Source organism: Ixodes scapularis, unplaced genomic scaffold, assembly GCF_016920785.2.
Source record: "Ixodes scapularis isolate PalLabHiFi unplaced genomic scaffold, ASM1692078v2 PGA_scaffold13__105_contigs__length_92229423, whole genome shotgun sequence".
Classification (NCBI taxonomy): Eukaryota; Metazoa; Arthropoda; class Arachnida; order Ixodida; family Ixodidae; genus Ixodes; species Ixodes scapularis.
The window spans coordinates 86,435,932-86,461,811 of record NW_024609839.1 but is presented as its reverse complement, the minus strand read 5'-3'; the positions used below and the strand labels follow the sequence as shown (position 1 = coordinate 86,461,811).

The 25,880-nt window shown below is 49.2% G+C and overlaps 1 protein-coding gene across 1 annotated transcript in view; it reads right to left on the bottom strand.

Annotated features, from left to right (window-relative positions):
* Window positions 1-8,211: 8,211 nt before the first annotated feature.
* Window positions 8,212-25,880, bottom strand: part of LOC120840721 (kelch-like protein 7) — a 34,788-nt gene continuing 17,119 nt past the window's right edge. The window contains exons 2-8 of the mRNA XM_040211362.2: window positions 18,495-18,647; window positions 15,651-15,856; window positions 14,923-15,123; window positions 13,809-13,905; window positions 10,118-10,316; window positions 9,351-9,467; window positions 8,212-8,423 (exon numbers count right to left, since the gene is read on the bottom strand). Of these exons, the coding sequence (XP_040067296.2) occupies window positions 8,212-8,423; window positions 9,351-9,467; window positions 10,118-10,316; window positions 13,809-13,905; window positions 14,923-15,123; window positions 15,651-15,856; window positions 18,495-18,647 (1,185 nt within the window). The remainder of the gene's footprint in view (window positions 8,424-9,350; window positions 9,468-10,117; window positions 10,317-13,808; window positions 13,906-14,922; window positions 15,124-15,650; window positions 15,857-18,494; window positions 18,648-25,880) is intronic.

Below are 25,880 nucleotides of genomic sequence, written 5' to 3'. Positions count from 1 at the left end.
TAACCCCACCATCATTCGTTTCAGCTCGTCTTGATCACCATCACAAAGTAGGCGTTTCTTCTTGCCGCTATAACAAATATTTTGCCTAATTTTTTCCGAGAGTTTCAAGGGAATGAAACCATGCAGTTGCCTGCATCAATTGCATCAATTGTTGATTGTGCTCTTTTTTGTTCAAGTGTCAGTAACCATGTTTTTTCCTTTCTTAACTCTTTTTTTTTTTCGTTGTGTTTTATTTCTTTTTTACCACTCCTTTCTGTAATGCCTCTCTGGCCCTGACGGTAAAATAAATGAATAAAATAAAGAAATGTAGAGTCACTGACAACTATATATATATATTTCCTATTTCCACTTTACCATAGCGAACGCTGGAGAGGCGGTCGCCTCTCATCCAGCGTTCACTCTGTGGAATATCGTCCACTTTAGCCGTAACCTGTCACCGACCATAACAAAAAGCAAAAAAAAAAAAAAAAAAAAAGACTCAAAGACAAGTAGGCGAACGGCATTAACACACCACTATGTATTTGTCTAGCCCAGCTTCAAACTCTATTACCAATCACTGCAATCCAGGGAAAAAACTCATTATAAATGTCGGATGTTTTTTTTTTTTTGTGAGGGGGGGGGGGGAGGTGGTTTAAGCATATTTTCTCCGTAGATTGCATCAATTGGCTCTCCCAAATGTTTCACGGTAATGTAGAAACTCTACATTTCTTAAGACAATTGCAAGCAGGGTACCTGGCCGGCGCCATGTCTCTGCTCGTGCGTATATAAAAGCCCGTGGAAATGCAAGCTTGAAAAAACTATGTTCACGCGCAAGCTGCACGTGTTTGTACGCATGGGGCGCCGGTCGGGCGCGACACTTGCAATTGTCTTTAGAGTGAGGGACGCGGAATGAATTCACACCCACCTGAGGTTCCTCTGCAGGCCGTCAAAAAGTCCCCGAGCGCGCTTCTTCCGAGAGCTGCTCTTCTCGTCCGAGAAACTCTTCCCAATCTTATCTTTGCGGGGCAATTGGCGGGCTGTTAAGACGGGGGTGCAGCAGACTTGACTTTACGACCCGCGGTCTCGCTCCTCGGTCGCTCCGTCATTACACCATCTCCAAAATCTTGTTTGGGGGTGCTCGGTCAAAAACGAGGCTTCTTTTGAGTCGACGTTAGAGACACCGTTCCAGTGAATCGCTTAACGTTTACAAACGTCAACAGTTTGTGTCTATAGGCACACCGTCGTGTACCCTTCTACTGCCACGACACCTCAAGATGCTCATACTTACCCCTCCCACTGAAAGGGGCCCTGCAATCCTATATAAGCGTCTACTTTTTGTTTTCTTTTTTTTTTTTTTTGTTGCGATTTCCACGTTTTTTTTGGTTCGGGCAACCCAGTCGGCACGGAGAGAGGAACTAAATATCAGTGCGTCATATTTTAACCGGACGACGCAGAAACCTCCTCCTCCCACGGGGACGCCCCGTGGTGTTGAACGCGCGCGGCATGTGACGAAATCGTGACGCTGTTGGTCCTGGTCAGCCGAGGAGAGGCCTCCCCGTCCACGGGCAGCTCTTCCTCCTAAGCCTCACCTTGTTTCCCTGTCTTCCCCTCCCTTCCCACATTCCTCAGGCACCGCGGTCCGCGGGCGCGGGAAATGGGGAGACATCATGGAGGTTATTGTACAGCGGAGATGTTAAAGGGATACTTCAACGAAATTTGAAATATCCCCGTCTTGTTCAAAAATAGGTTGAATATGATCCACAATATCCGTAAATGACAATCGCACGTTTGTATTTTGAACCTGGTGACTGTATTTTTCGTTATAAACGGCCCACTCTGCAAGCGCTCGGAGAAGGCCCAGCGGAGACCACGTGACATCCAACGCAATCGTGACGTAGGTCGTCTCAGGACGAGCAAAGCTACGGCGAGGCTGACGTCGAGACGATGGCCTAGTCGTTCCAGCCACCGAAGCGGCTGCTTTTGTACGAATTTTGAGTGACGGGTTAATCTTCTGTAATCTTGTAGGGGGACAATAGCGACTTCTGCGACACACAAAAGGGATTCTCGGGAAGAGGGGAGTTCCTCCTTCCCCTCTTCTCTCGTCGTGGCCGGGGGCGAGACACTCACCGTCACTAGCTGTCAAGGTTCATAGACGGGCATTACAAGCGAGGCGTTAGCAACACCCACCTGGTGCTCTTTGCTAATCGTTTAATTCGTTTTAAAATTCCTTTTCGAGACTTTTTTTAACAAGATATTGGTATGTTCGATGTGATACTGCTCTTTTGAAGACATATAGACCAAAAAATGAGCGCCGAAATTTCGTTTCCCCAGGATCGTGTCCCCCGCAAAGAAATGTCGACACAAAACTCTGGTTGCCGCCGTCGCTCACAGATGGCGGTAGCTGTCCAGAGTGTTGCGTTTGCCGGTTGTCCGCTTGCCGCCGTCGCTCATAGATGGCGCAACCTTTCCAGTCTTTCCACTCTGGCTTGCCGACTTGCGGGCGGCCATTACTTCATTCCACCCATAGTACAGCTTCGCTGGTCTTCCTTCTTCACCAAAGTGGAAAGGCTAAAAGTTGTTTTGCTTGTTTTTGTAATTTTAATATGCCTATAACTTTTCCAATAAAGCGCATTTCGAGAATCGAAAAAAAGTTCACTAAGTTACTACGTTCAGTGTGCTCAGGTCCGGTGTAAATTAAAATAAAAAAATAAATAAATAAACAGCAAAAAGTTGTTGCTGGGCCCCTTTTAAGCTCTCTGTGGCTATGCGGAGAGCAAGTCGTCTGCTTCTTGCGTAAGGGTTGCGGTGACGTCAGAACGACGCAGAGTTCTGATTGGCCTTGATTGGAAGGATAGTGGGTAGACCTCAATGCCAGATGCCTTGGGGTCTACCCACTATTTTTTTTTCAACCAGCCAATAAGAGCTCGGCGTTCTGACATCATCGCGACCCCTGTGCAAGAAGCAGACGAACTTGCGCTCCGTATAGTGAGATGTTAGTTCCATAGGGCAGTGTAGTGGGACCTCTAGCTACTGTCTTCTTGTCTACGCTAAAGACTTGCCACCAGCAGTCTCGTCATGCGTGAAAGACCCTTCGTCGACGATTGGGATCTTTATCGCCGCACTTCTCGCTCTAGCGTAATGTACAAGGTACATTACGCGTACGTGATGGTAAGGTACGTAATGCACAAGGTACATTGTGCGTAATGTACCAGGCTTTTTTTCATCGCAAATATAAACTACCGGTAAGCATCACCGAACGCTCATTCTCCGCCCAAAAGTCGGGCTAGACGTCCGAACCAGATGCTAAAGTTTCAGCACCAACCGTTATTTTATTCAAAAGTTATAAGAGTTTTTCTGAAATTTTCGAAATGGCGGCCGACGAAGTTCTTGAGCGCATGGAGTTCTATGGCGCCACAAACCGAGAACGGGCGAAAATGGGCCCCATTTCACCATTAAAATTTAAAAAAAATCCACTTAACTTTTGAATAAGATATTGGGGGAGGATAAGCATATTTTATTTTTGCAGCTAAAAAAAAATAACTTTTTTTTTCCGGGAGAGGGGGGGGGGGGGGGGGGCACGTTGTAGATTTAGCATGCTTGTAGAAAGCATGCCAAACGCGGAACACGGATTTCTTAAAGCTCCTATTATCATATGTGGATTAACGTTTTCAAAACTGTTTTTATTTAATCGCTCAAACGTTCTTTTTTTTTTTTTATTTGATTAATCCTTTCACACAAGTATTTGCAGAGGAAGCGCCTCAATGGTAAATAGAAAAATAAGAACGCGCTTAACTTTGCAACTTATCTCACTCTTTCGTCAGCTTTCCAGGTTGCTCCTTTCACCGTCTGTTGTTTCTGAGAGTTTTGTTACTTTTGAATATTTTAGACTGTAAATGGTGCTAACAGGACAATCGCCTTGATATTGCAATCAACCCGTGAATCCCGCTGTACCACGCTATGTACCGCACCGAAAGCATAAACCGATGCAACTGCCCTCCTCTCTCCTTCCCTCTCCTTCCCTATCCTCCCCCCCACCCCCCCCCCCCCCCCCCAAAAAAAAAAAAAAAAAAAAAGGAGGAGGGCGGCAACAGTATGAGGCGAGGCTGGTTCCCGAGAGAGGCTGCTCCAGCAGGCGTTTGCGCAAGTCCACATAACGTTGATAAAATAAACATAAAATGATCGACAGATTCAACTTCCGTAGGGCGCATGAGGGAGCTCACAATGTCCAGGTCTTTTAGCGTAAACGTTCAGGTAAGATATCCGGCACCTCAGCGCCATTACGCCGTTTATTTCTTTATCTCTTTGAGTATTTACTTAGCCATCTGGTATTACAGTGGATGAGAATACGTACAAATACACGAAGGAAACGCGAGGGAAAACACGTTACGTATTTAGTCCTTGAAAAGAGGCGTAATTGAATGTGAATGTTACTCTGCGTGAGTGTGTCAGAACGGCCATCTCAGTAACGAAACGCACTCGCGTTTTATTTCCTCCTATTTTTTTGGGTTCACGACAAGGGCGCACTGCCTGCTGTCCTGGGCGCGAACCGCGGCAGCCCGGTCCGAGGGTACAGAAGCCGGGCTCCCCGACACGTGCTGCACGAAGTGAGAGGATGGCTTGCACGCGGCGGCCTGGTTCGAGGGTGTGGACGCCAGGCTCCCTGCGGCGTGCCGCACGAGACGAGACCTCGTGCTCGAGGTGTCCCTCGTCGCCGGAGCCCCACGCGGCCGGGACTCCCCGGAGACCCCGCGCATCGCCTCGCTGTCGGCCGGACGGGCGTGCACGAGGTTCATGTTCTCGTCGACCTCGGCGGAAGCGAGCGGCGGCAGGGCGAGCAGGGTGGTCCCGCAGAGGGGAGTCTCCAGGAAGCTGAGGCCCGGCTGGACGGCGTTGGCCGTCGCCCTGTAGCGGCACACGCTGCGCAGTCCGGACTTTGTCGAGGACGTCAGGCCGCCCACCAGGAACACCGAGCGTCCTGCGAACACATATGCACGATGCGACCCCCCCGAGACGGCGCCGAAGTTCTTTTTCAGACCGCGACAGAGTTAGAGAGAACACGCTATCGACGCTTCTTTGAAGTCTTCCCAGACGCTTGAGGAAGACAGGCTTTCACCGGTTAAGTTGGTGACTATAGATAAACGTTTTTCCCACGTGTGTAATGCTCATGTCAGCATTTACTATTTAAAGAAAACAAGAACTATTCCTCTGTTTGGTATATCCTAAAGGCGCTTTAAATGCGGAGCATATAGAAGTCCTCTGGGACGTCAGACAGATGACGGTCTTTGCGTGACACGCAACGACGCGACTCGATTTTTGTATTGAGCACTTGAGCAAACAAAACGGGCCATCGCGTCGTGTATTAGCGATGTGCGCGACCAAAAGCGTCGCTGTGGTCAGCTTTCCACGATTAGCCAAACCATGGGCATATGAGCACTGCCAGATTGTCAACTTTGACAGTGTTCGTTTCGGATTGCGATGGCTCCTAGCTTCCACTGTGCTTTTTAAACACACCATCGAACTCGTCGTCACCCCCGATGGTAAGTAGCCAGAATAACAACTGGTGACGTCACAGCGAGGTAAATCCCAGTCGTGACGTCACGGAGGGAACCCATAATAGGGCGCCACCGAAAAATCTCGGCGCTAATAGCCTCCACCCGGGGCCCGTCGCAGGGTCGACCGATGGCTCACCGACGGCGACCGCGGCAGCGTCGTGACAGGGCCGCGGCAGGGGCCCCCTCTTATCCCAGGACTGCTCCTGGCAGGCCCAGACCTCGGAGAGCGATTGGAGCTCGGTGCCATTGGCCGAGCAGCCGCCCAGCGCGAACAGCCTGTCCCCGACGACGGTGAGCGTGAAGAAGCAGCGCGGAGACGGCAGGAAGCTCACGTGGAACGAGAACCTGCATGCCCACGGCGGGGAGTCGACACTCGGAATACTCCCGAAGGGTCCTCAAAAATATGCGGACAGCAAGTTACCTCAGGCGAGGCTGAGCAAAGAAAGTACCCAACAGACATACTCTGAACTCTCAAGAAGGAGGTGCTCTGCTTGGCGATCTTCACTGGCTGGTTTTTCTCGACCGCTGTCTTCCGTAGCTGCCTGGTGTGGACCTATGGTCTCTGAGAGCTTAAGAAATGTTTCTTAACGTTTCTTAAGTTCAAGTTTCTTAAGATCACGTTTCTTACTTCGTGATTAATTCTGCTTTCTGTCTTCTAAGTACTTTCTATTTACGAGTTGTGCATAAAAGCATTTGCCTTTACTGCAGACAGTGGTGAGAAACCGGCAACGGGCAGCGACACTTGTCGGTTACCGGAACGCGATCGTTCCACCGCGGAGTTAGGAGAACCTTGTCATTTCGGGCATCTTCCAAGCAGCAAAAAGGACGCCGTGTTTCAAAGAACGAGCGACAGCGGGTACAGTATATTACTACCACCGGGTCTCAAACACGCGGCTCGCAGGTAGCCGGCTACGAGTCCCGGTTCTCATGTCTCGAGCGCTAGAAAATGACTTGCGCCATAATGATCTCATCTCGTCGATTCATTTTTGCTCGAAAAGTAGCTGTGCTCTTTTAACGTATTCGCATAGTTTATACTTATCTGTGTTCATTTGCCCTTTGTTTCTTTTTATTTGTTGCTTCCCAGCTTTTTGTAATGTGCAACAATTCTGCTACTAGGCTGCAAGAGCGAACTCTTTGTTGAAGGATGCATCTCGTCTGCGTGAACTCTCGATCAGCAGGAGCAACTGCCAAAGATAAAGTACGAGCTCGGGATCCTCGACCCAAAAAAGAAAAATATCACCATTGAAAGACAAGTATTTTTTCAGAGTGCTGCAATGGAAATCGTCAGGAAAGCAAGAAATGTTCAATTAACGTATTGCTGTTTAAATATGTGTTGAGCTTAATTAATTCTTGAGTGAGTTAAGCAACGGAAACGACAATGTACTCTCACTTCAAATTACACTGTCGTTTTTTCTTGTTCTATTAAAAATTCTCGCATGGTGGCGGGGCGTTGTGATTTTACCTTCTTCTTATCACATCATGTCAGTGCTCAATGTAGTATTATAAACAAATCAAATCTAAAGATATCACTGGCGAAACTGCGAGTTTACAGAAAGCATAGAGCACCGATGTCTCTTCTCTTTAAAATCTTTTGAGCACCCCCCCCCTCCCCCTCCATCTTACGTTGGCCCTCGACCTTTCCGGTGTGGGCTATCTGGCCCCCACATTCAAATGATTTGGAGACCACTAAATAAGGCCTGCGCATTGCGTGACTGTTGCTGAACCCCGCCCAAGCTTCAAACACGCTGAGGCTCGACGAGGGTATGCGCAAGAGACGTGGACGCATTCGTCTTGGTGTCACCTGCTACCTTTTCTGCTTGGTGGTCGCCATCTTGAATGATGGAACTTTCGGTAGGGGGGAAAACATTATGTATCTTGCCGACGCCACGCAACGAGATGGTGCTCACCTTTTTTTCGCGATTGTCGATCCTTGTTTTCCTTGTTCTCTATATTTTTTTTGCTTGTTATGTTTCGCTTTTTTTCCGTCGCCCATACTGGAGAGTCAGTAGAAAAAGGTCTCACTCGTGCGTGCGCGGGTCGAAGCAGTCGACGTCTGAGATGACGACAAGTCCCGCAGATGCTTCGCTGAGTCCCCCCGCCAGCCAGAGGCGGCCCCGATGCAGCGCCAGGCCCGCGGCCATCCGGGGACGGCAGAGGCGCGCCGGCAGCTCCTGCCAGTGCTTGTCGCCCACCGTGTGCATCTCGACCGATGACAACACCCTGGGGGCGCGGAAGTTGGCTTCTGAACGGCTCCGCCAAAGAATCTGGCCGGGTGCGTGGAGCAGCGCCCTAAGACGTCCCTCGCTTGTGCAGAAGGACTTAACCTCCTTTACCCCCCGCTTTACCCCTCGCATGCCCCAACTGTCAACAGGACCGAGACACCATCTACCACATGGTCCTGGCCTGCCCGAAACATCTAAAACTACAAGACGCAGCACGAATTCGAAACCGCCTCAACTCCTGGGGGACGGCCATTAGAGCCTCGGACGCGGAAGATCAGCGCCAGCTGGTTATCCAAGCCGATGAGGCGAGCAAGGACAATGGGACCCCGGACATAGGGACCACCCCAGCGTCGCGCTTGTTGTCAGACACTGCGAGACACGCTGGCGACGAAGCGGGGGCGCTTTGTGGATACACCAGTGATGATGTTTAGGCGGGTCTCGTCTTCGATAGGTGCTATTTATGGGACAAGAAGGGGTGGCACCGACCGTCCGTCGGAGTTCCTGCCGCCCAGCACGTAGATGGTCTGGTCGACAATGGCCGCCGCGTGGTAGGCCCTGGCGTGGGCCATGCCGGGCAGCGGCTGCCACAACCTCCGGCTCAGGTCGAACGCGAAGCACATGTTGGTCGGCTCCAGCTGGCCGCCGGCCGTCTGGTAGTTGTCGTAGCCGCCTGAAAGCAGCACGGCGTCGTGGCCATGGGTTAACGTTACCAGCGACCTTTACCTTTTACGTTGTATAGTGCATGGTATCCATCATTTAAGGAACGGTTGTTTAAATCTGTTGAGGAGACATGAGACAGTCGTTTGGGGGAGTGAAGACCATCGTGCCTCATGTAACGTAAGGTCACGTGACGTCACTAAGTTAAGGGGGAAATTGACGTCACGATGTCAAGTCGTCCACTCGATAGCATGATGTCACCTGACGTGCATTTTTCCTCTAAATATAGTGGGGGAAATTCACGTCACGTGACATAAGGTTACCTGACGTGGGACGTGACGTGACTTAATGCCACACGACGTCAGGGCCGACGACATCAATTTATCGATTTCCCGCTAAATTTAGCGGTGTATTTGACGTCATAATCTGGAGTCGTGGTGGCGGGTGATGCCCTGACGTCGTTTTTCGCTGTTATTTAACGGGGGAACACCCGAGCGAATGAGTAGACACATTTTTGGGATTAGGAGGTTCCGTTCAGGAGCGCACCAGGCTTTAAAAACAGCAACGTCACTTGGTCACAGGCGACGAAAATGTCAACTGGCACCTGGGAAGCTAAGCTAGGAATCTGCAGACGATATTGAACACTCCAGTTTGAGGTCATGCCACTGCTTTGGTTTATTTCGAATCTATTCGCCTCAACATTGCATGCACCTCCGATCTCAGGCGTTGACCTTAGCGAAGCCCAAACTTATTCTTTCTCAGAAGACCACGCCGTTAGATAAACGGAGCTCCCTCTGCTATTCTAAAAGCATGTGGTAGTAAAGCGACCTATATCTTTTAGGTAGGAGCTTGCTTGTCGCCTTATGCAGCTTACAACAGTTCATTTGTGAAAAAAATTGAAAATCATTTTATGGCTCGTGTTTCTCGGCCGTGGACTTACCCATGACGAAGACTTTGTCTTCGTACAGGATGGCGCAGTGGTGGTGCCTCGGCATGGGGAACGAGGCGTACTGCTCCCACTTGTTGTTCCGAACGTGGTATCTCAGTATGTTGCTGCCTGCGCGAACATATCGGGTCCTCGCAGGCACGTAGCCAGGGGGGCAACCCATGGGGCCCGCCCCCCCCCCCCCCTTCCCCGAAATCTGATTTTGCTGGGACCTTCTCTCCCCCCTCTCCCTCATACAGCATTTTGTCATGGGCGGCCCCCCCCCCCCCCCCCCCCGAAACAAAATCCTGGCTACGTGCCTGGGTCCTTGGGCTTTGACTCACGTCGAGTGCAGGGATTGATCGTTGTTAGATATATATTGAACGTCCTTGAAGTGATACGTACAAAAAGCCTTTAAAACGCCCTGTAGATTAAAAAAAAAAAAAACTAAATAATTTTGAAGTTTGTCATTTATACTTAGACTTGCAATGTTCTCTGTTGTTTCTAACGTTCGGTCTTACTTTGAGAGTGCGTTTTCACTCGTTTTATTTGTTGTTGTGTCTCAAGTTTCGGCTTTCAAATTTAGTTTGATGAATACTAGGCTGAGGTGGACGTCGGCTCATAGAGGAATTTTCTTTCTTATATTTTGATCCGGCGAACGTCATGCGCTAATATCGCGGTCCGAAAAATCCGGTTTCGTTTTCTCAATCCAACAATCAGCCATCCCCTGCACCGGTGTCCACATCCGAGGCAGAGGAGGCGGCGTTTGAAGGGGAGCGTACCGGTGGCGGTCTCGAACGGCGCCTCCGGGTTGTATCCTCCGACGGCGAGGAGCACGGCGGACGCGGCGTCCCACGGCGAGCCCGCCACGCCGGGGAGCTTCTCGTAGGGGTCCCGGCTCCACATGGGCTGCTGGTCCCCGTCGCCGGGCGGGCGGACCAGGTAGTCGCACAGGGGGTCGCTCGCGGTCAGCGGGGAACGCTGCACACAGCGCGCGTCTCCTTCTCACGCCGGCCGAAAACATCCCCAGGGGAGAACTTAACCCACCGCCTAAACCTTAAAAACAACTTTATCATAAAAAAAAGAACACACACACACACATACACACACACACACGCCGAAGTCGCGTTTGCGCCGACAGCGTCGCGCAGTGTTCTTAACGTGGCGTGAGGTCTCTTTTCGGAGCCTTCGCAGAACTGACCTGCGCGTGGACGAGCCGAGGCCTCCGAACGGCGTTTGGAGAAGCGTCGATGCCCCTGACAAGGCTGGGCGGCTTGGCCCCGCTGCCCACTCGCCCGTCCGCTCTGAAGATGTCCAGGTCCTGCCGGAGCCGAGTGGCGGTTGGAAGGGCGCGGAGGGCTCGCGCGCAGTGACGGACTGCGCCGCGGGTTAGCCAGCGAGCGCGGACAAGGCCCGAGCATTTCCTCCTCTGACATCACTTGTGTAGTCACTTCTAGCTTTAAAAAGGTAGGACGTGGCTCATTGTAACAAAATAAGTTGGTGGCCTAGTTGGTTGAGCATCATCAAAATATTAGCGCGAAAGGCAAAGGACAAGGAACTTCACTGATGGCGCGCTTATGAAGGATTCGCTTCTTGCTTCGTAGATTTCTCTAGTCCTTTTGTCGTGGAACCGCCAAAGGATAACTGCGCTAGAGAACAACGTGACGCACCCGCAGTCACTCACATGCAAGGCTAGGTGACGTGACGGCGAGGACTTCAGAGAAAGCTCATCCTCCCTGAGCTTAATGTTGACGCATCGTCCGGTCTGGCGCACGTAAACGTTTCCACATAAAAACGGTATCTCGTACACAACTGCACAGTCACAGTTGATGTACTTGCGGGCATGTCTAACGCTGCATTTGTCCGCCTTGTCGCGCTGCGAGTTTATTGTGGGGCAGAGTCTTCTCAGCTTGTCTGGAGCAGATAGCACCTCCCGGATGCGGCTCTCTTGAAGCTGTGGGAGATGCGATGCATCTATGGGACGACCGCCAGGTCGGTGTCGTGTCTCTCCACACTGTCTTGGTCGGTCAGATTTGATCATGCGTTGATCCACATCTGAGAGGATGGAAGTAGGGAAGCCGGAAGCATCGAGCTTTCCTTTTTACATTTTAAATTTTTTTTTTATATAAATTTATTTTTGTCCTTTTCTTCCTTTATTTGTTCATTAAAATGTCAGTTGAAAGTAGCGCCTATCCTGTCCTGTCCTTCCTTGCCCTTTGTCATTCGCGCTAATATTTTTATCATGGCACATTCTGATTCTGTTATAGGGCAACTCCTCTTCAACCTCTACATCAACGACCTTGCGGTCGACATACAATCTAACATTCTTCGGTATGCAGATGATCACATACTGTACCGCATAATCCACTCCTCTCACGACCGCCAAATCCTGCAGTCCGATCTGCACAGGATCTGCAGGTGGTCAGAAGTCAACGGACTGCTCCTCAACCCAGACAAGACTGTGTACCTTAAAATATCAAGAAAAAGGAAACCCGTCGACGTTGTCTACAATGCACAAGGGAAGCGCATACAAGAAGTCACAGACACTAAGATTCTTGGTGTTTGGTTTGACAAGACCCTGTCCTTTAGAAGGCACGTTGACTACGTCTGTAAAAGGGCGAGCAAACTGAGAGGCTTCATAACCAGGACAACAAGAGAGATGCCAAGCCATGCCTTTTGTACACTGTACACGGCTCTTGTACTGCCGGTTTTAGAGTATTGCTCCTCTGTCTGGAGCCCCCACCAGGTTGACCTACAGAGGAGAATAGAGTCGATGCAAAGAAAGGCCACAAAGACAGCACTCTACTTGCAGGACAAGAGGGCAAGCAAGCTACCCTATGAAAGGCGGCAGCAATCCCTCCGGTGGTCCAGACTTGATAAACGTCGACTGTTCTTCAGACGGGTCCTCCTCTACAGGTACCTACATGGTGTCTGTCCCATCCCCGATGGTTACTTGAGGAGGTCTAGGCGAGACCCCTCGAAACTTGAACAGCGTTTTGCCCGCACCATTAGTGCCTCTACCTCCCTCTTTGTCCAAGCGCCTACCCTGTGGAATCACTTACCAGATGCTGCTCGCCAGGCCCCAACCGTAGACGAATTTAAAGATCTGGTGCGGAATCACCACGACACCTACTCTCTTCATTAGACTAAGTATTCTCACCCTTGTGTAAATTACATTCCAACATCTCCATTTCATCTGTTAACGTATGGCCGAGGAGGAAATCAGCATATGTATGCACGGGCTTCTTCCTTTTGATTGCCTCAGGCTCTCGGTCGTATGGTTGTTTTAGCCAATAAACACCTTTGAACCTTTGAACATTTGATTCACTCTTGGGAGTTGTTAACGGCCAATGGCAGTGAAGCAATCATTAGGACACTCGAGACTCACAGCGCCCCGAGTTGCTTAAGCTTTAAATGACAATTTTTTGTTTTATAATTAATGTACAACGCTGTCAAAGATGCTTACTTGAGCTCAGGTCTTCATCCAGCGTCTCATTTCCACGAGAGTGCGTGTCATCCGAACGCTAAATCAAGACACAGGCTCGATCCGGCGACTTTGACGGCTTTGTAATTTTCGACGTTTTAGAGCGCTACCATGTTTTGCCGACTGGGGCGCCGCCCTGCGGGCATTTGCGGGGACTGCGGTTTAGCAGACGGCGCAATGCCGTTCAACCAGATAGTTCTTCTACAACCTGTGTTAAAACCTCACGCGACAGAAAGACAAACAGCACGCCCAAAGAAATCGTGTAGGCTGTGCATATGCTGCGGCGTACCACCGTAATTTCCGCGGTCCCCTGTGCCGCAAGTGCCATCCGATGTCGAGAGTAAAGCGCCACTTGCGTCTGCTAGCGAGGCTAAAAAAAAATCAAAAACGATCTGGTGTACAAAACAGTCACTGACAGGACAGCAGGGAGGTCCTTCCGGTGCCCCGCCTCTAGCGCGAGTTTCCTGCCCTTGATTACGCTTCCGCGTCTCGTGAACATCGAGCATGCACGAGCAGCCAAAGCACGACGGAAGGCACGGAGCGCGTCCTGGAGGCAGCTGAAACAGACGCCGTGTCGTTCTCATCTCGTCACGGAGCGTATCGGTGTCCTCATCGCAGCGCAAAAAGCCGGCCTCTCAGAGTGGAGACTAAAGCGAATATCAGTGAAGGCTCAACCGGTACTAACCAGAAGACAAGGCCTGGGCCTTTCCCCCCGAAACGTCATCATTAGTGGACCGACGCCGCACCGCCTAGGTGGCGTCAGCGTCGCCGTCAAAGCGTCGTGCAGCGTCTTATAATGAACGCGACGCTATAGCACGCGAAGAATTTGCTACGTCTTTCATCGAACTTTGGCGTGTTTGGCGCTGGCAAGTCGGGGTCCCACTTATGATGACGTCATGCCCAAGCCACGGCCCAAAAGTTTCGCTGCAACGTGATTTCTCCAGTGTTGCGATGGAAAAAAAAAAAAAAACTTTCGGTTTTGTCCTCACCCAGAGTGTGATGGGACCGTCGAGTTTGAAGTAGCGCGGCTTTTCGACACGCTCCTCGAACAGGTGCTGCTGGTCCAACTCTACTGCCGTCTTGTAGCTGCGGGGAATCGCACTCTCACTCACGTGCCTAATAACGATGAGGATAACAATAATGTTTATTTCGCATAGTGTGCGTGACAGAAGCGGCACATATATGCAGCTTGACGAGTTCTCGGCTCGGTTCCGGCAAACTGTCAACAATGTCACTTAGAAAGACGCAACAAGAAGCAAAAATTAAAGCATCAATGTATCACTAGTCGTGTAGACAAAAACATTATATATATATATATATATATATATATATATATATATATATATATATATATATATATATATATATATATAACTTTGACGTTTCCACCCAAATATTCACGAGGGAAAGCGCTAAGAAAACCGCGCAACACGCGAGATTTGATATGACTTTGTGCCTAAAAACACGAAAACAAATGAGATGTAATTCTTTTGAAGTCTTGAAAAGAGATAACGTAACTGCGTTACAGGTTACTCGAACTAAGTAACTTCAAACGTTATTCGTTACTTTTTTAAAACCTAATACGAATACGCTACTACATAAACGAAAAACGTTGCGGGTTACCATAGTAACGCTGTTCCTTGTAACTCGTCGCCGCCAGCACAAGAAAAAAAAAGCCGATGAGCTCACTCTTTTGGGGAACGCGAAGACCGTAAGACAGCAAACCACGGGGAAATTTATAAGGGTCCCAGCAAATAGCGAAGCTGACAGGTAGCCTGAAATTTAGCTAAATGGGGGGGGGGGGGGGGGGGGGAGCAGGAGAGGAGGAGGGGTAGAGGGGAAGGAGGGACATAACCTCCCCTCCTCCTCCTCAAGAGCTGCGCTCTAATTCGGCATTACGGAGAATTGTAAACGTCTTTAATTGTTTTTTTTTAGAGCGTAGCAAGTTTTTACGCATTAAAAATGTGTATGATTCGTGTACGCGCTTCGTTACGGGTACATCGGGTTCGCGACAACCTGCAAACATAAGTCGAGACCTTTCGAACGGGGGGCGCAATTTGGCGGGCCCAGTCGGGAAATCCGGGCGGTTCTCGTTCCGCTCACCAGATGGCGGCGTGGATGTGGGCGAGCACCTCGGGGGCCTCCATGATGCCCGGCAGCAGCGGCGGGTGCAGGCAGCGGAGCAGCTCCTCGCTGGACATGGTCGAGAAGCGCACGCACTGGAGCACGCGCAGCACGTGCTCCTCGTGCTCCAGGTAGTTGTGGTTGAGCCAGTGCAGGGCCGCCAGGAAGATCACCATCTCCCTATGGGGATCCGGAATTTCAAGGAACCACGTTCCCGAAACGCGTCCCTTCAAAGGGGAGCGGAGGAACGCCGTCGTTCCAATTTTGCTTCGGTGGAACTGGAACTCGTTGCGTTTTCGAGAGAAACGGCAAAAAGCACTTCGTTCCTTTTTTTTTCAATTTTATTCGAACTTAGTAGGCATTTAGGCTTTCTATTAACGACTATTTCAACCTCCAACTTCAAAGGTTGGAGAAATGTCTGATAGTCGAAAACAAAGAACTGGAACAAATATGATTACGGGTATTTGTCACGTTGTTCGATGTGGACATTTTAATTCTCTTACTTAACTTTAATTTTTTCATTATCTCTCGCAATATTTCGTTAAAATGCGCAAAATAACGTCGACGTAACGACGCGTTCACGTCTTTAAAAAAAAAAAAACGTGTCGGGAAAGCGTTCATTTTGAACCTCTGGAACTCGCAACGTTAGCTCGTTCCAAGATTGAGAAGTAAGGAGCAGTAAGGTTCCTGTTTCGGAGGAAGCTCACCCCCTGGCGCCCACGGAGTTGCCGGAGAGCAGCTCGCACACCTGGGGCAGGTCGAGGTCCAGGAAGGGTTTGCAGGTGACCGTCTCCTCGAGCCGGTGCTGGAGCAGCCGGAGGGCACGCTTGCCCACCGACTGCAGGCCGTACTTGCGGGCCGTCACGTACACGTACACCGCGTGCTTCGGGTCGTACGGAGACTTGGTCAGGATCTGGGGTGGCAGAGAACCACGGACGCTGTGTATAGTGCGCGCTATCGGACAAGATCCCAGAACAGCGTCGGGATGGCCTGAGGCTCTGAGTTGGACACTCGGCGGGCAAGTCGGCGGTGCATGTACAGTCACAGTCTTGGCTAATTATTGTAGTTGTTTCAATGCCGCTTTCTACATTTTATTTCGATTAAATGTGTTGAATATTAATGTTGCGTTCTACGCAGATTGTATGTGCGCGATGTACGTAGTTCTGAGGGCCTTCTTTGTCTTTAATTACGCTTCCTGGATAGGAGGGAGACGTGAAGTGGATTTTTCAGCTTTTGTTTTCCCCCACGTCCCCCATCGCTTTAACCTGAGGAAAAGGTTATTATTATGTATTATTATTGTTATTATTATTATTAGTAGTAGTATGAGTATTGTTATTGTTATTATTATTATTATTACTATTATTATATCGTTGACTGCTACGAATGGTCAGAGCCGCGCAGCTATTGGCTAGCGTCAAGGTCAATCCTCACACAAATATATGTATCCAGAATTTCTATGGGAAGTAGTGTATGGAGGCTATAAACGCTCTAAAGAAAATAAATTCACTTTTCTGTAAACTGTCTATAGCTTTTTTGCTGCTTTTTTCGTTTTCTGTAGACTTAGAGAACATAGTATGAGTTTCGTGTTTTCGGATAAATCCGATATTATCCGAAGAAAACTCGCCGGTGAAATTTTATTAAATTCAAATTTATCCGAGAAACTCAGAATTTTGGGGTCACGACGAGCCAAGAAGAAACAAAAAGACAGTTTTCTACAAATAAGTTTGATTCGAACACAGATGAGCACCCGAGTCGTTACAAGGAGAGGTCTCCCCAGATTCCTTCAAAATCTCGTAGTATTGACCAAGGAAGCCTCGCCGTTTGTCCCGTCGGGTTTCGTTCAGGACAACGGGCCACTGTAATTCGGGCTCACGACCCAAACCACCGTTTTTCTGTTTGTTTCTGGATTCATATTCTTAGAGGTAGGTAGGGTTGTGACTTAATAACCGTGAAAGCTATCAAGTCTCTGACTTCATATAAGGGACCGCTGAAGCTTTTACCTTAACACTCCACCCCGCGCAGCCGCTGGAAGAAGCGGTAGGATAGGATGAAAACAAAAATAAGCTTTCCAACGACTTCGTCAAGGAGTGCTGTGATTTTGATGTGTCTTCTTCGAGGTTTGTCGTACGGCAGTTGGTATTACTAATGGCAAGGACGTCAATGTCATGTGGTACACGTGCGTTCTTATAAATATAAGGCAGGGTTATACCCGCCGGTTAATATATGTTTTTATCTTGTAATCGTTAAAATTTGGAAACATAGGAAAAATAAACTCCCTACTTCGGATAATTGAGAGTTTAACAAAAATATACTCCGATAAACTCCGAATATTGGGAAAAAGATTAACACCGAAAAACATCCTCTGAATTTCACAAGAAATGAACTCCGAAAAATTGGAATCCTAAACATATTGTAGAAAAATTGAATAGAGATTTTACAGTGAATAGATAAAACGTCTAACAACTTTTCTGTCCACGTTTTAAAAATAATTGCTCAGATTATTGCGTAGAAAATAAATTTTGTAGATTACTTTTTTTTTTTAAACTGCATGCATGGAGAAAACCACTTGCAACTTGTCACGTGCGCGTAAGCAGAAATTGCGAATACACGCGCCATGGAGCACTCATGACGTCTTTATTTATTGAAAGAAGTTTTTAATCAGTGCACAATATAAATGTGCTACCCGTGCAAGCAGGGAAAGATGACAACCGGGACATGTTGCTCGCCGAGGAGGTGTCGGGATCACAGACCAGTCGCAAATACCGACTCAAGCGGTTTACCGCAGCCAAGGGCAATCATTAGAACCCACTCGAGAAGTCAAAAGGTTTAAAATCATGTTGCTTTTTTTTCTCGCCAATATTTATACAAAATGTTTTTTCTAAGGGTTGGTGAGCTGTATCTCCAACTATAAAACATTGCAAGAGCCGATATGTACTCCACACAGTCTGAAAAGCAGCATCCGTATGAAGGTTCCAACTGGGTGTGATGTCGCTTTTCCGCACTACAACTTATAATTTTATCGAGTTTAGTCTATAGAAATACAATAGGCATATGGTGATATAATATCTATTAGGACGTGGTGATAGAAATTCCATAGCATTTATATCGTCGCACTCTACAGAATGCCAGTTGATAGAAAGTCTGACTGCTTCAAATATTTTTGTAAGGGAAGCGCGGCTGTGGTCAATCGCGGCGGTCGGCGAGTGTCGAACTTGACTCCCAAGACCGGACAGGCATTGTAGTGCCTTCCTCTTTATCCTCTATACGTTACAGGGTCATACTCCTTCCCTGCCGCTAGAGACTCATCGGCCAGTAGCAGTTGTGCTAAGTACTTCAGAATTGAAAACATATTTTCAATGAATCATTCGCGTGTTAGATGAGTCCAGACCCGAACACAAGCCTACTTGTAGAAGCAGATTCTTGGGTGAGGAGGAAGGCACGGCGTGGGTTTTTATGTTCACGTTTCTCGCTTCCCGATTCCCTGTTGACCGTTCTGGTTCTTCAACAGGCGAGTCTCCCAGTGAGCTAGAGGAGGAAGGAGAGCCCGTTACCTTGGCGCACTTGTGCTTGACGCGCGGCACCCGTAGGATGCTTGCCGTCACGTAGAGCTTGCCCACATTCTGGCAGGTGATGTGCAGCCTGCCGCTGTACATGTAGTCCAGCAGGACGCGGAACGCCTCGCTGGACACGCCCTGCAGTTCCAGCTGCGCACACGGGGAAACGGGGGGATGTACCGACGCGAATACGCTCTGCCAGCTCGGTACAGCGACAGCGTTCGCTCTCAGAGGACCAGAACACCAAATCCGAAACCTAAAAAAAAAAGAAAAAAAAAAGGGGGGGGGGGTTATGGGGATCAAGCCCCCTATCTGCACAGAATGGTCTCTAATATCCTTGTTTCACTGGCCGTTTCAACGATCATCGAGCCAAGGATCGTTGGCATCTCCCAACTATCATTAAGCTCCACTAAGTCGTTTGGTGTTACAAAGTATATGGCCCAACAACCCCAGTTAAGATATGCGCCAGGGGACTCACGTCATCGAAAAAATAATTTGACAATAATTGCTCCTTATCAATATATCAAAATAATTGCTACACTTCTTGAGTTTATACTTTTTAGTGTGAAATAAACAATAAAAACAATGTTTCAAGATGGAACTGAAAGCACGGGTACTGCCCATCCCAGTTGAAACTGAAACGAAACGAAAACTGGATGTCTAGGTTGCACATTCGAGGTCCGTTCACACACTTGCGACTGGCTAGGACAGAATGAGACAAGACCGGAATTTAAGCCTCTTGCAGCGGCTTACAGCCGGATGCGCTGCTGCGGAGCCGATCGTTAGCCGTCACAAGAGGCTTAAAAACCGGTCTCGTCTCATTTGGTCCTAGCCAATTGCATGTGTGTGAACGGGCCCTTACATGGACGTCTTAAAAGGTCGCGGAAGTGATGTAATGGCGTCTGATTGATGCAGGCAATTGGCTCCACCACTCAGACGCCATTACGTCGCTTCCGTGACCTGTTAAAACGTACATGTAAATGTCCAATCTAGCCATCCAGATGTATCATTAACTTTTTTTTTTTTTAAGTGATACAAATTATATGGACACTCTTCATTCAGTATAAAGTAACAAAAATATAATGAACGTTTTTTTTTGTTTTTTTAATTTATAGCAGAGAAAATATGCACGGTGTGTGGACGCAAACAAAAATAAATCATGACAGAACTCCTGGGGGGAGTATGTTACTTCCGGTTGGCTATTGTTTTTGCTTGTTCTTGATGACCCTTAGTGAGTAGCGCGTACTTTAAAAGTCTCACTGCCGAGGACTAACTGCGGTGCATCCCGAAATTTACTAATACGGGATCGACACCCCTCCCTGTTCGCTTGGGTGAAAAGAACGAGCCCTTGTTTCTCAAGGAAATCACAAATCTGCCGACGGTATCGCCGTGGGCTAATCTTCAGGACTACCCATTCGACAAGCATGGTCCATATACCTAAGAACAACGGAAAACATGCACATCTCTAAACGCGTTCAGCTACTTCGTGAACGGCAAGACACCGGCGGTGGGCACGTACACCACAGCGGACTTACGTACACCTACCCCTAGGTTCCAGAAATACGCGCTGAGCTTCCCCGCAGGGGTCACCGAGCCGGGTCTTGGTTTTAGCAGACTATCTCCCGAAAGTTTTTATTACGCTTGCTCTAGCGCGACAAGAGCCTTTGTAATGCACACTTTTGTAGTGTTTTGACTCGCTTGCTTTGGTATTCAAGGTTCCTTTCACAGATTAGCGTGCACAGATTGCATTTGTACGTGCCGTATCGGCCCGTCGTTATACGGGGATGGTCGGCGCCGCATTTTCGCGTTTGTCGCGTCGCGCCATCTGTCGGTAGCACATTGAAGTAGGCTAGCACCGTCTGCCAATGCCGTCGTCCTGCGATCACCCACGCTCGGTGGCGATGGTGGCGTCCGTCGTCTCGAGATAATCGAAATAACTTCACTCGTGACATTTTGGTCGTGCCGAGACGCATGGGAAACTTCAGTCTTTTACTGTGGATACATAAAAATCGAATTTACACCAGACCAGCAAACAGTCTAGGTGCATATCCCATGAGAAACCCAAAGCGAAGGATGCCGGCCATAAGAACCAACTAAAGTCAACAAACTTTAATTTTTGAAACAACTAAAACTCTAGATAGAACGTATCTGAGTGTTGAATTTAACAACACGTTTCCTGGTTTGAAAATGGATTGCAGAAGTTTCTTCGTTAGCAGTGAAATTGTATTCTGATTTGGATAGTGTGCTGCACCAATAACATAATCCCTAGGTATAGCTAATTTCAATGATATAGGTTTTCTTTGTATACCTTCATCTGAACTTGCTGATGATGCTGATATGTCGGAGGGACGTACGATTGCATTCTATAGCTTTTGTTTGTTGCTACTGTCTTCGGTTTTTCACGACGAATACTTACTTACGTTTATAGTGCCTTTTTTTACCAAATGAATGTAGTGTTTATTCTCCCTTGTTTCTATGACTTGTATTTCTTGTTTTATTTGAATTGTATAATGTTTTGTAGAATTTCTTATTATGTAACTATTTTGAGCTGCTGAACTTTAGGGGGCAGAGGCTTTGTCAGGCACCACGCCTTTATCTCTGCCCCTATGCGGCGAACCCGCAAAACAAATAAAGAAGAAAACATCTTTCAGCCTTTCCACTCAGGTGAAGAAGGAAGACCAGCGGAGCTGTACAATGGAGAGTAATGGCCGGCCGCAAGTCGGCAAGCCAGAGTGGAAAGGCTGCCGCCATCTATAAGCGACGGCGGCAACCAGATACGTGGCTTGCTGCCGTCGCTCATAGATGGCGGTAGGTGTCCAGAGTTTGGTGTCTTAATTTCTTTGCGGGGACACGATCCTGGGGAAACAAACCCTTAACAACTGCGCTGTAAAAAAGAGAAAAAAAAGCACGACGCAATGTCATTTCTAGAGCTTAGCTCTCATGGAATTGCTCGCTAGTGAACCCAGAGTCGTCGCGCACCCACCCAACCGGAAGTGGCGCGCACACCCTGCACAATCTGAATATTTCGCACGAATCCAAGCAAGAGATACACAACGAAAGTCTTTTCAGCACCGACATTACAATGGCCGCGCTCGCCGAGAGGGAGCTTCCGCAAAGTGCCGTGATCGCTTTAACTGTAGCTCTGGCCCCGAATCACACCTCTTCCGACAATATTTGCTGCTAGGATACTTTCTAGGTACCTCCCCTAATGTTCCGCAAGAGTAAGTACTTTGCTGGCGCATGGCCATCGGCGGCAACGCGACGGACGCCATCTTTAGCTGTATTGGGGCGAACCCCCATCAGTTACGTGAGGAAGGTCAGCTCAGTTCAACTCAATGGTCGTTAGAGGCTTGATGGCAGCTGGCGCTGCCGTGTGGCGCATAAAGTTAATATAACAATCCAGAGAAAAAGGTCCCATGCGTTCGGGCCGCCTCGGAATGGCGGGGCACAGGACGAGGACATCGGCGGTCCTAGTTGGTGATTCGCTATGCCCATATCGATGGCGACGCTTTAATATGAACAAAGCAGCAGCCAAACGTCATGTGAGGTCTTTATTTTGTTATTTGTTAGCTTACTCTTGCAGGAGAACACCGTAATCGCGCATTGTATAAAACTAAACAAAGTTGACAAGCGTTCAAGCAAAGTCCACTCGTCGCGGCCAAATAATCACGCCTAATCTTTCGTCTGCTTTGTTTCTCCACTCTTCTATCGATTTCTCGTTTTTTCTCTCGATACCGTCGATGTGAGCGGTTAGGGTTTGCCGCGTTCTGCTCCCGTCTTTACCCCCCTGGTGTAACACTGCTTGATCGCGATTGAGTCAATAGTCGTTGGCTCAATAATCGCTGAAACGGTCCGTGTAGCGGGGGTGTAATACCCATGCCACACGGTAAAAAACATACCGTCAGTTTCGTGGAATTATATTATCCGATCGGCCAATCACCATGCGACACGCATGGCGCAGCACAGTGCACGCGCAACGCTCGTAGGCATCATCACGACCTGATTTGCAAGTCACTTAATGTCCTTCGATGGAACTCATATTACATTTGATTACTTGGTACCAGTAAAATAACGCTGTCAAGACCATTTCAACCTCAAGGTGAAAGAATTACGCTTAAAAAACAAAGAACAAAACTATAAGTAAAGTACGCAGATTGTAATCATTCCAGGTATACTCAATAGATGGCTCCCCCCTCGTCGTAAGCAGTCGCAACATGTTGCAGCGCACTCAGTTACACCCAAGCGCAAGCGCGTGAACCAGTCTCCGAGTTCTTCGTGCACATGCTCCTCAACCTCGAGGATTATTCATGGCTCGCACTGACGTCATACCAGCGGCCATTGTTGTGGCACTGCTGCTGAGCGCGTACTATCGGCAACAATATGAAAGGGAACGCTTCATTTCTCTTCTTTCTAGTTTTACAGCTCCCGGCACAACCTTCGTTAAATCTCAAACTGTCAAACAGTAGTAGCTTGGGATCTTGCCTTTCCGTTGTAGCCACCGTCGGGACCGTAATGTGTTCCGAAATTTGCTGGCACGTCAAAAAAGCGAGGATGCCTGTTCCCTTTCCTATTGTTGCCCATAGTACCTTGTGCCGCATACGTTTCAAACTATTGAATGTTTTTTTCTCGGCCGGAAGAAATAGGAATGACCTCCGGCAGAATGCGATGACGTCAAGAGTAAACCACGCGTTTGTTTTCAAACCGCGGAAGTAACGCAAGCGGAAGAACGGAAGGGCACCGCTCCTTCCTTTCCTTGGAGAGCGTACAGAATCCCACGAGCAGACTCGATTTGTTCACCGCCTCGAGTCAGAAAAAAAAAAAAGAAAAGAAAAATCGGTTCGAACGGGCACCGAACACGCGAACGGCTCATCCCGACGAACACAGCGTGCATGCCAATTAACGCCACCCTCCCTCCACCTTCGTCGGAACTCCTGAGAGCGAGAGCCCTCCCCGCCTGCTTTAAGAGCGTCCGGCGACCATCGTCAGCTGATGTTCCTGATTCCGCGCCCAATCGATTAATACCCCCTTCTCTGGAAAGGCGAGTGCCCGCTCATTCCCCAGCGAGTGTTTCAGTGTATGGCCCAGGCCCCCGCGCACCGCCGCAGGGACGATCGCACGGGCACAAGTTTGGTGCGGCGGGCGGCCACCCGCCCAATTAATCGGATCCCTTTTGTCCGATCTCGGGTTTACAATCGAGTCAGCACTATAAACTCGATACCCCGAGTTGGAGCGCGCTTATCAATGAGCGCCTGCGGCCAGAGGCCATACCACCGAGATGACAAGGCCCGCGCCTTTCCCCCTACAAACGCCATCACTCGTGGCTCCACGATGCGCCGCCTAGCTTGCGTCGGCACCTCCGCCAGAGCGTAGCGTGTTGGGGCTGGTCGGGGATCCACCAACGGTGGCGTCACGCGCAGGCCTTGAGTTCGCATCTTTCCTGGCGCGCGATCTCGGGCGCTCGCGTCCGAACCGGCGGCGGCGTTCCCCCGGGGATGGCCGGTGAGGAACGAACAAAGCCAAGATGCAGATTAGGGATAGCGGGCCACCCGAGAGTCTTGGCGAAAGAGAAAGCTAGGCGAGCGCGAGGGGAAGAAGACCCCTTCCTGTCCCATCTCCCCTGCATCGATCGGATATCAGTAATTTGATAGCGGAGCGCGGGGTCTTCGCCGAGCTCGTTGATGGTATCTCGCTTTCAGCGGTGGGCTGCCCTCTCGCGGACGAGCATTCCGGCGGATGGAGTATTTTACGCGTCGACAACGCGATACGATATGGGAGCGAGGTAGAAGGGAGCGCTGTGGGGTTTTAAAGCGCAGGGATCAGGGCCCGCCGAGCTCGTAAGGCTCCGATAGCCGCTGAACGACACGAGTCTTGGCGTGCTCGAGCAATACCACCTAAGAGACAAGGCCTGCGTGTGACGTCACCTTCGGTGGATCTCCGACCTGCCCCAACTTCCAAGTGGCGAACAGGCTGAAGCTCGACGTGATTCACCGGAAAGCGGCAGAAGACGCTCTCCTGCGATGCGCACGCAAGCTACTAGAGATGACGCTGGCGCCGGGGGAGGAGGTACTGGCCTTGTCTGACTAGCGGGTTTTTGTGCTGGGGACTTTGAAGACTTGGGTTCTTTGGGAGTCTTGGAGGCATTGCGAAACTTCCCAAAAGGGCTCAGGAGGGATATCGCTTTTCCAGCGAAGTCGCTCGCCTACATCGAGTCGGCGAAGTTTGTCGAGGCCTCTGGTCCCTTGGGTTACCGGAGGTCCACGGTTGTTCGCGAGGGTTATCGAGTTTTGCATGGGGAGGCTCAAAGGGATTATACTTGGTAAGGCCCTTTCACGGTCCCGGGCTTGGTTCTACGGTTGAAAGAAGGGGCGACATTTGATCTCCGGGACTATACGTCCTTCGTTGTCGAGCCATTCGGCGTGAGCGGACATCTTTCGCTTGCGCTCGATTGCACACGTGGACATATGACGTCGAGACGAGGGAAATCGGAAACAAAGCGGTCGTTGAGATTGGTGTCGACAGATACTGCGTAGTGAAGCGCGTTTAACATCCAGGAATACCAAGTTATAAAGAGTTGTATAGACCCTTTCATCTCAGTAGTTACCTGACCGGTGGACAGAGGGCGCTGACACACGCGGTGAGACAGTAGAGATTACCAAGCAAAGATTAAGTGAATGGTGGCAGAAAGCGAGAGAAGAGTGTATATTCTTACTAACTAATGGCAAGGGGGTTTTATAGCCTCACTTTCTTTTCAGTGCGGAGTGAATATAGTTTTCACATTTAAATATTTGAAGCTTAAATGGTGAAACAAAATGGCTAGGTGGCGTAAGCTACCGCCCGATCCAAAGGGCTCAGCCGGATTCATCCATCCATCCATCCATAAGCTGGCGTCAATTCGGTTGGTTACGGTCTCAGCGGGCTCGCGGACGTGTTGGTTTGTTATGTCTTTTTGGCTTAGTTTTGTGATATAAATGTGTCCCTTGTGGTGCAGAACTAATGATATAGTGGTAATGGTTCACCTTGAGAACTACGACGTAGTCCCGAGCCTAAATTGTGGACGTTTGTGCGAACACCTTCATCTGCTGATCATGTTCTTCGATCAGCCAGATTCAGCGGCGAAACGGCTAACTAATCCTGCGGGAGGATGACCTATGCCTACGGCCGTACTCGACGTACCCGCTGATACTAGTTTCTATTAAAATAAACGAATAAAAAAACTAATGCATAGAGGCACAGTGAAAAAGGCGGTCCACGACCTGACTAACGATGTGCTGAATCGCAGGGAACAGATGAGCTCGCAAGTGCTCACTGTTTGGTTATCGAAGACACCAACATTTCGTAAACGATTGCTGTCCGGGAGACCCCCTGTAATGACGCATGGAATAG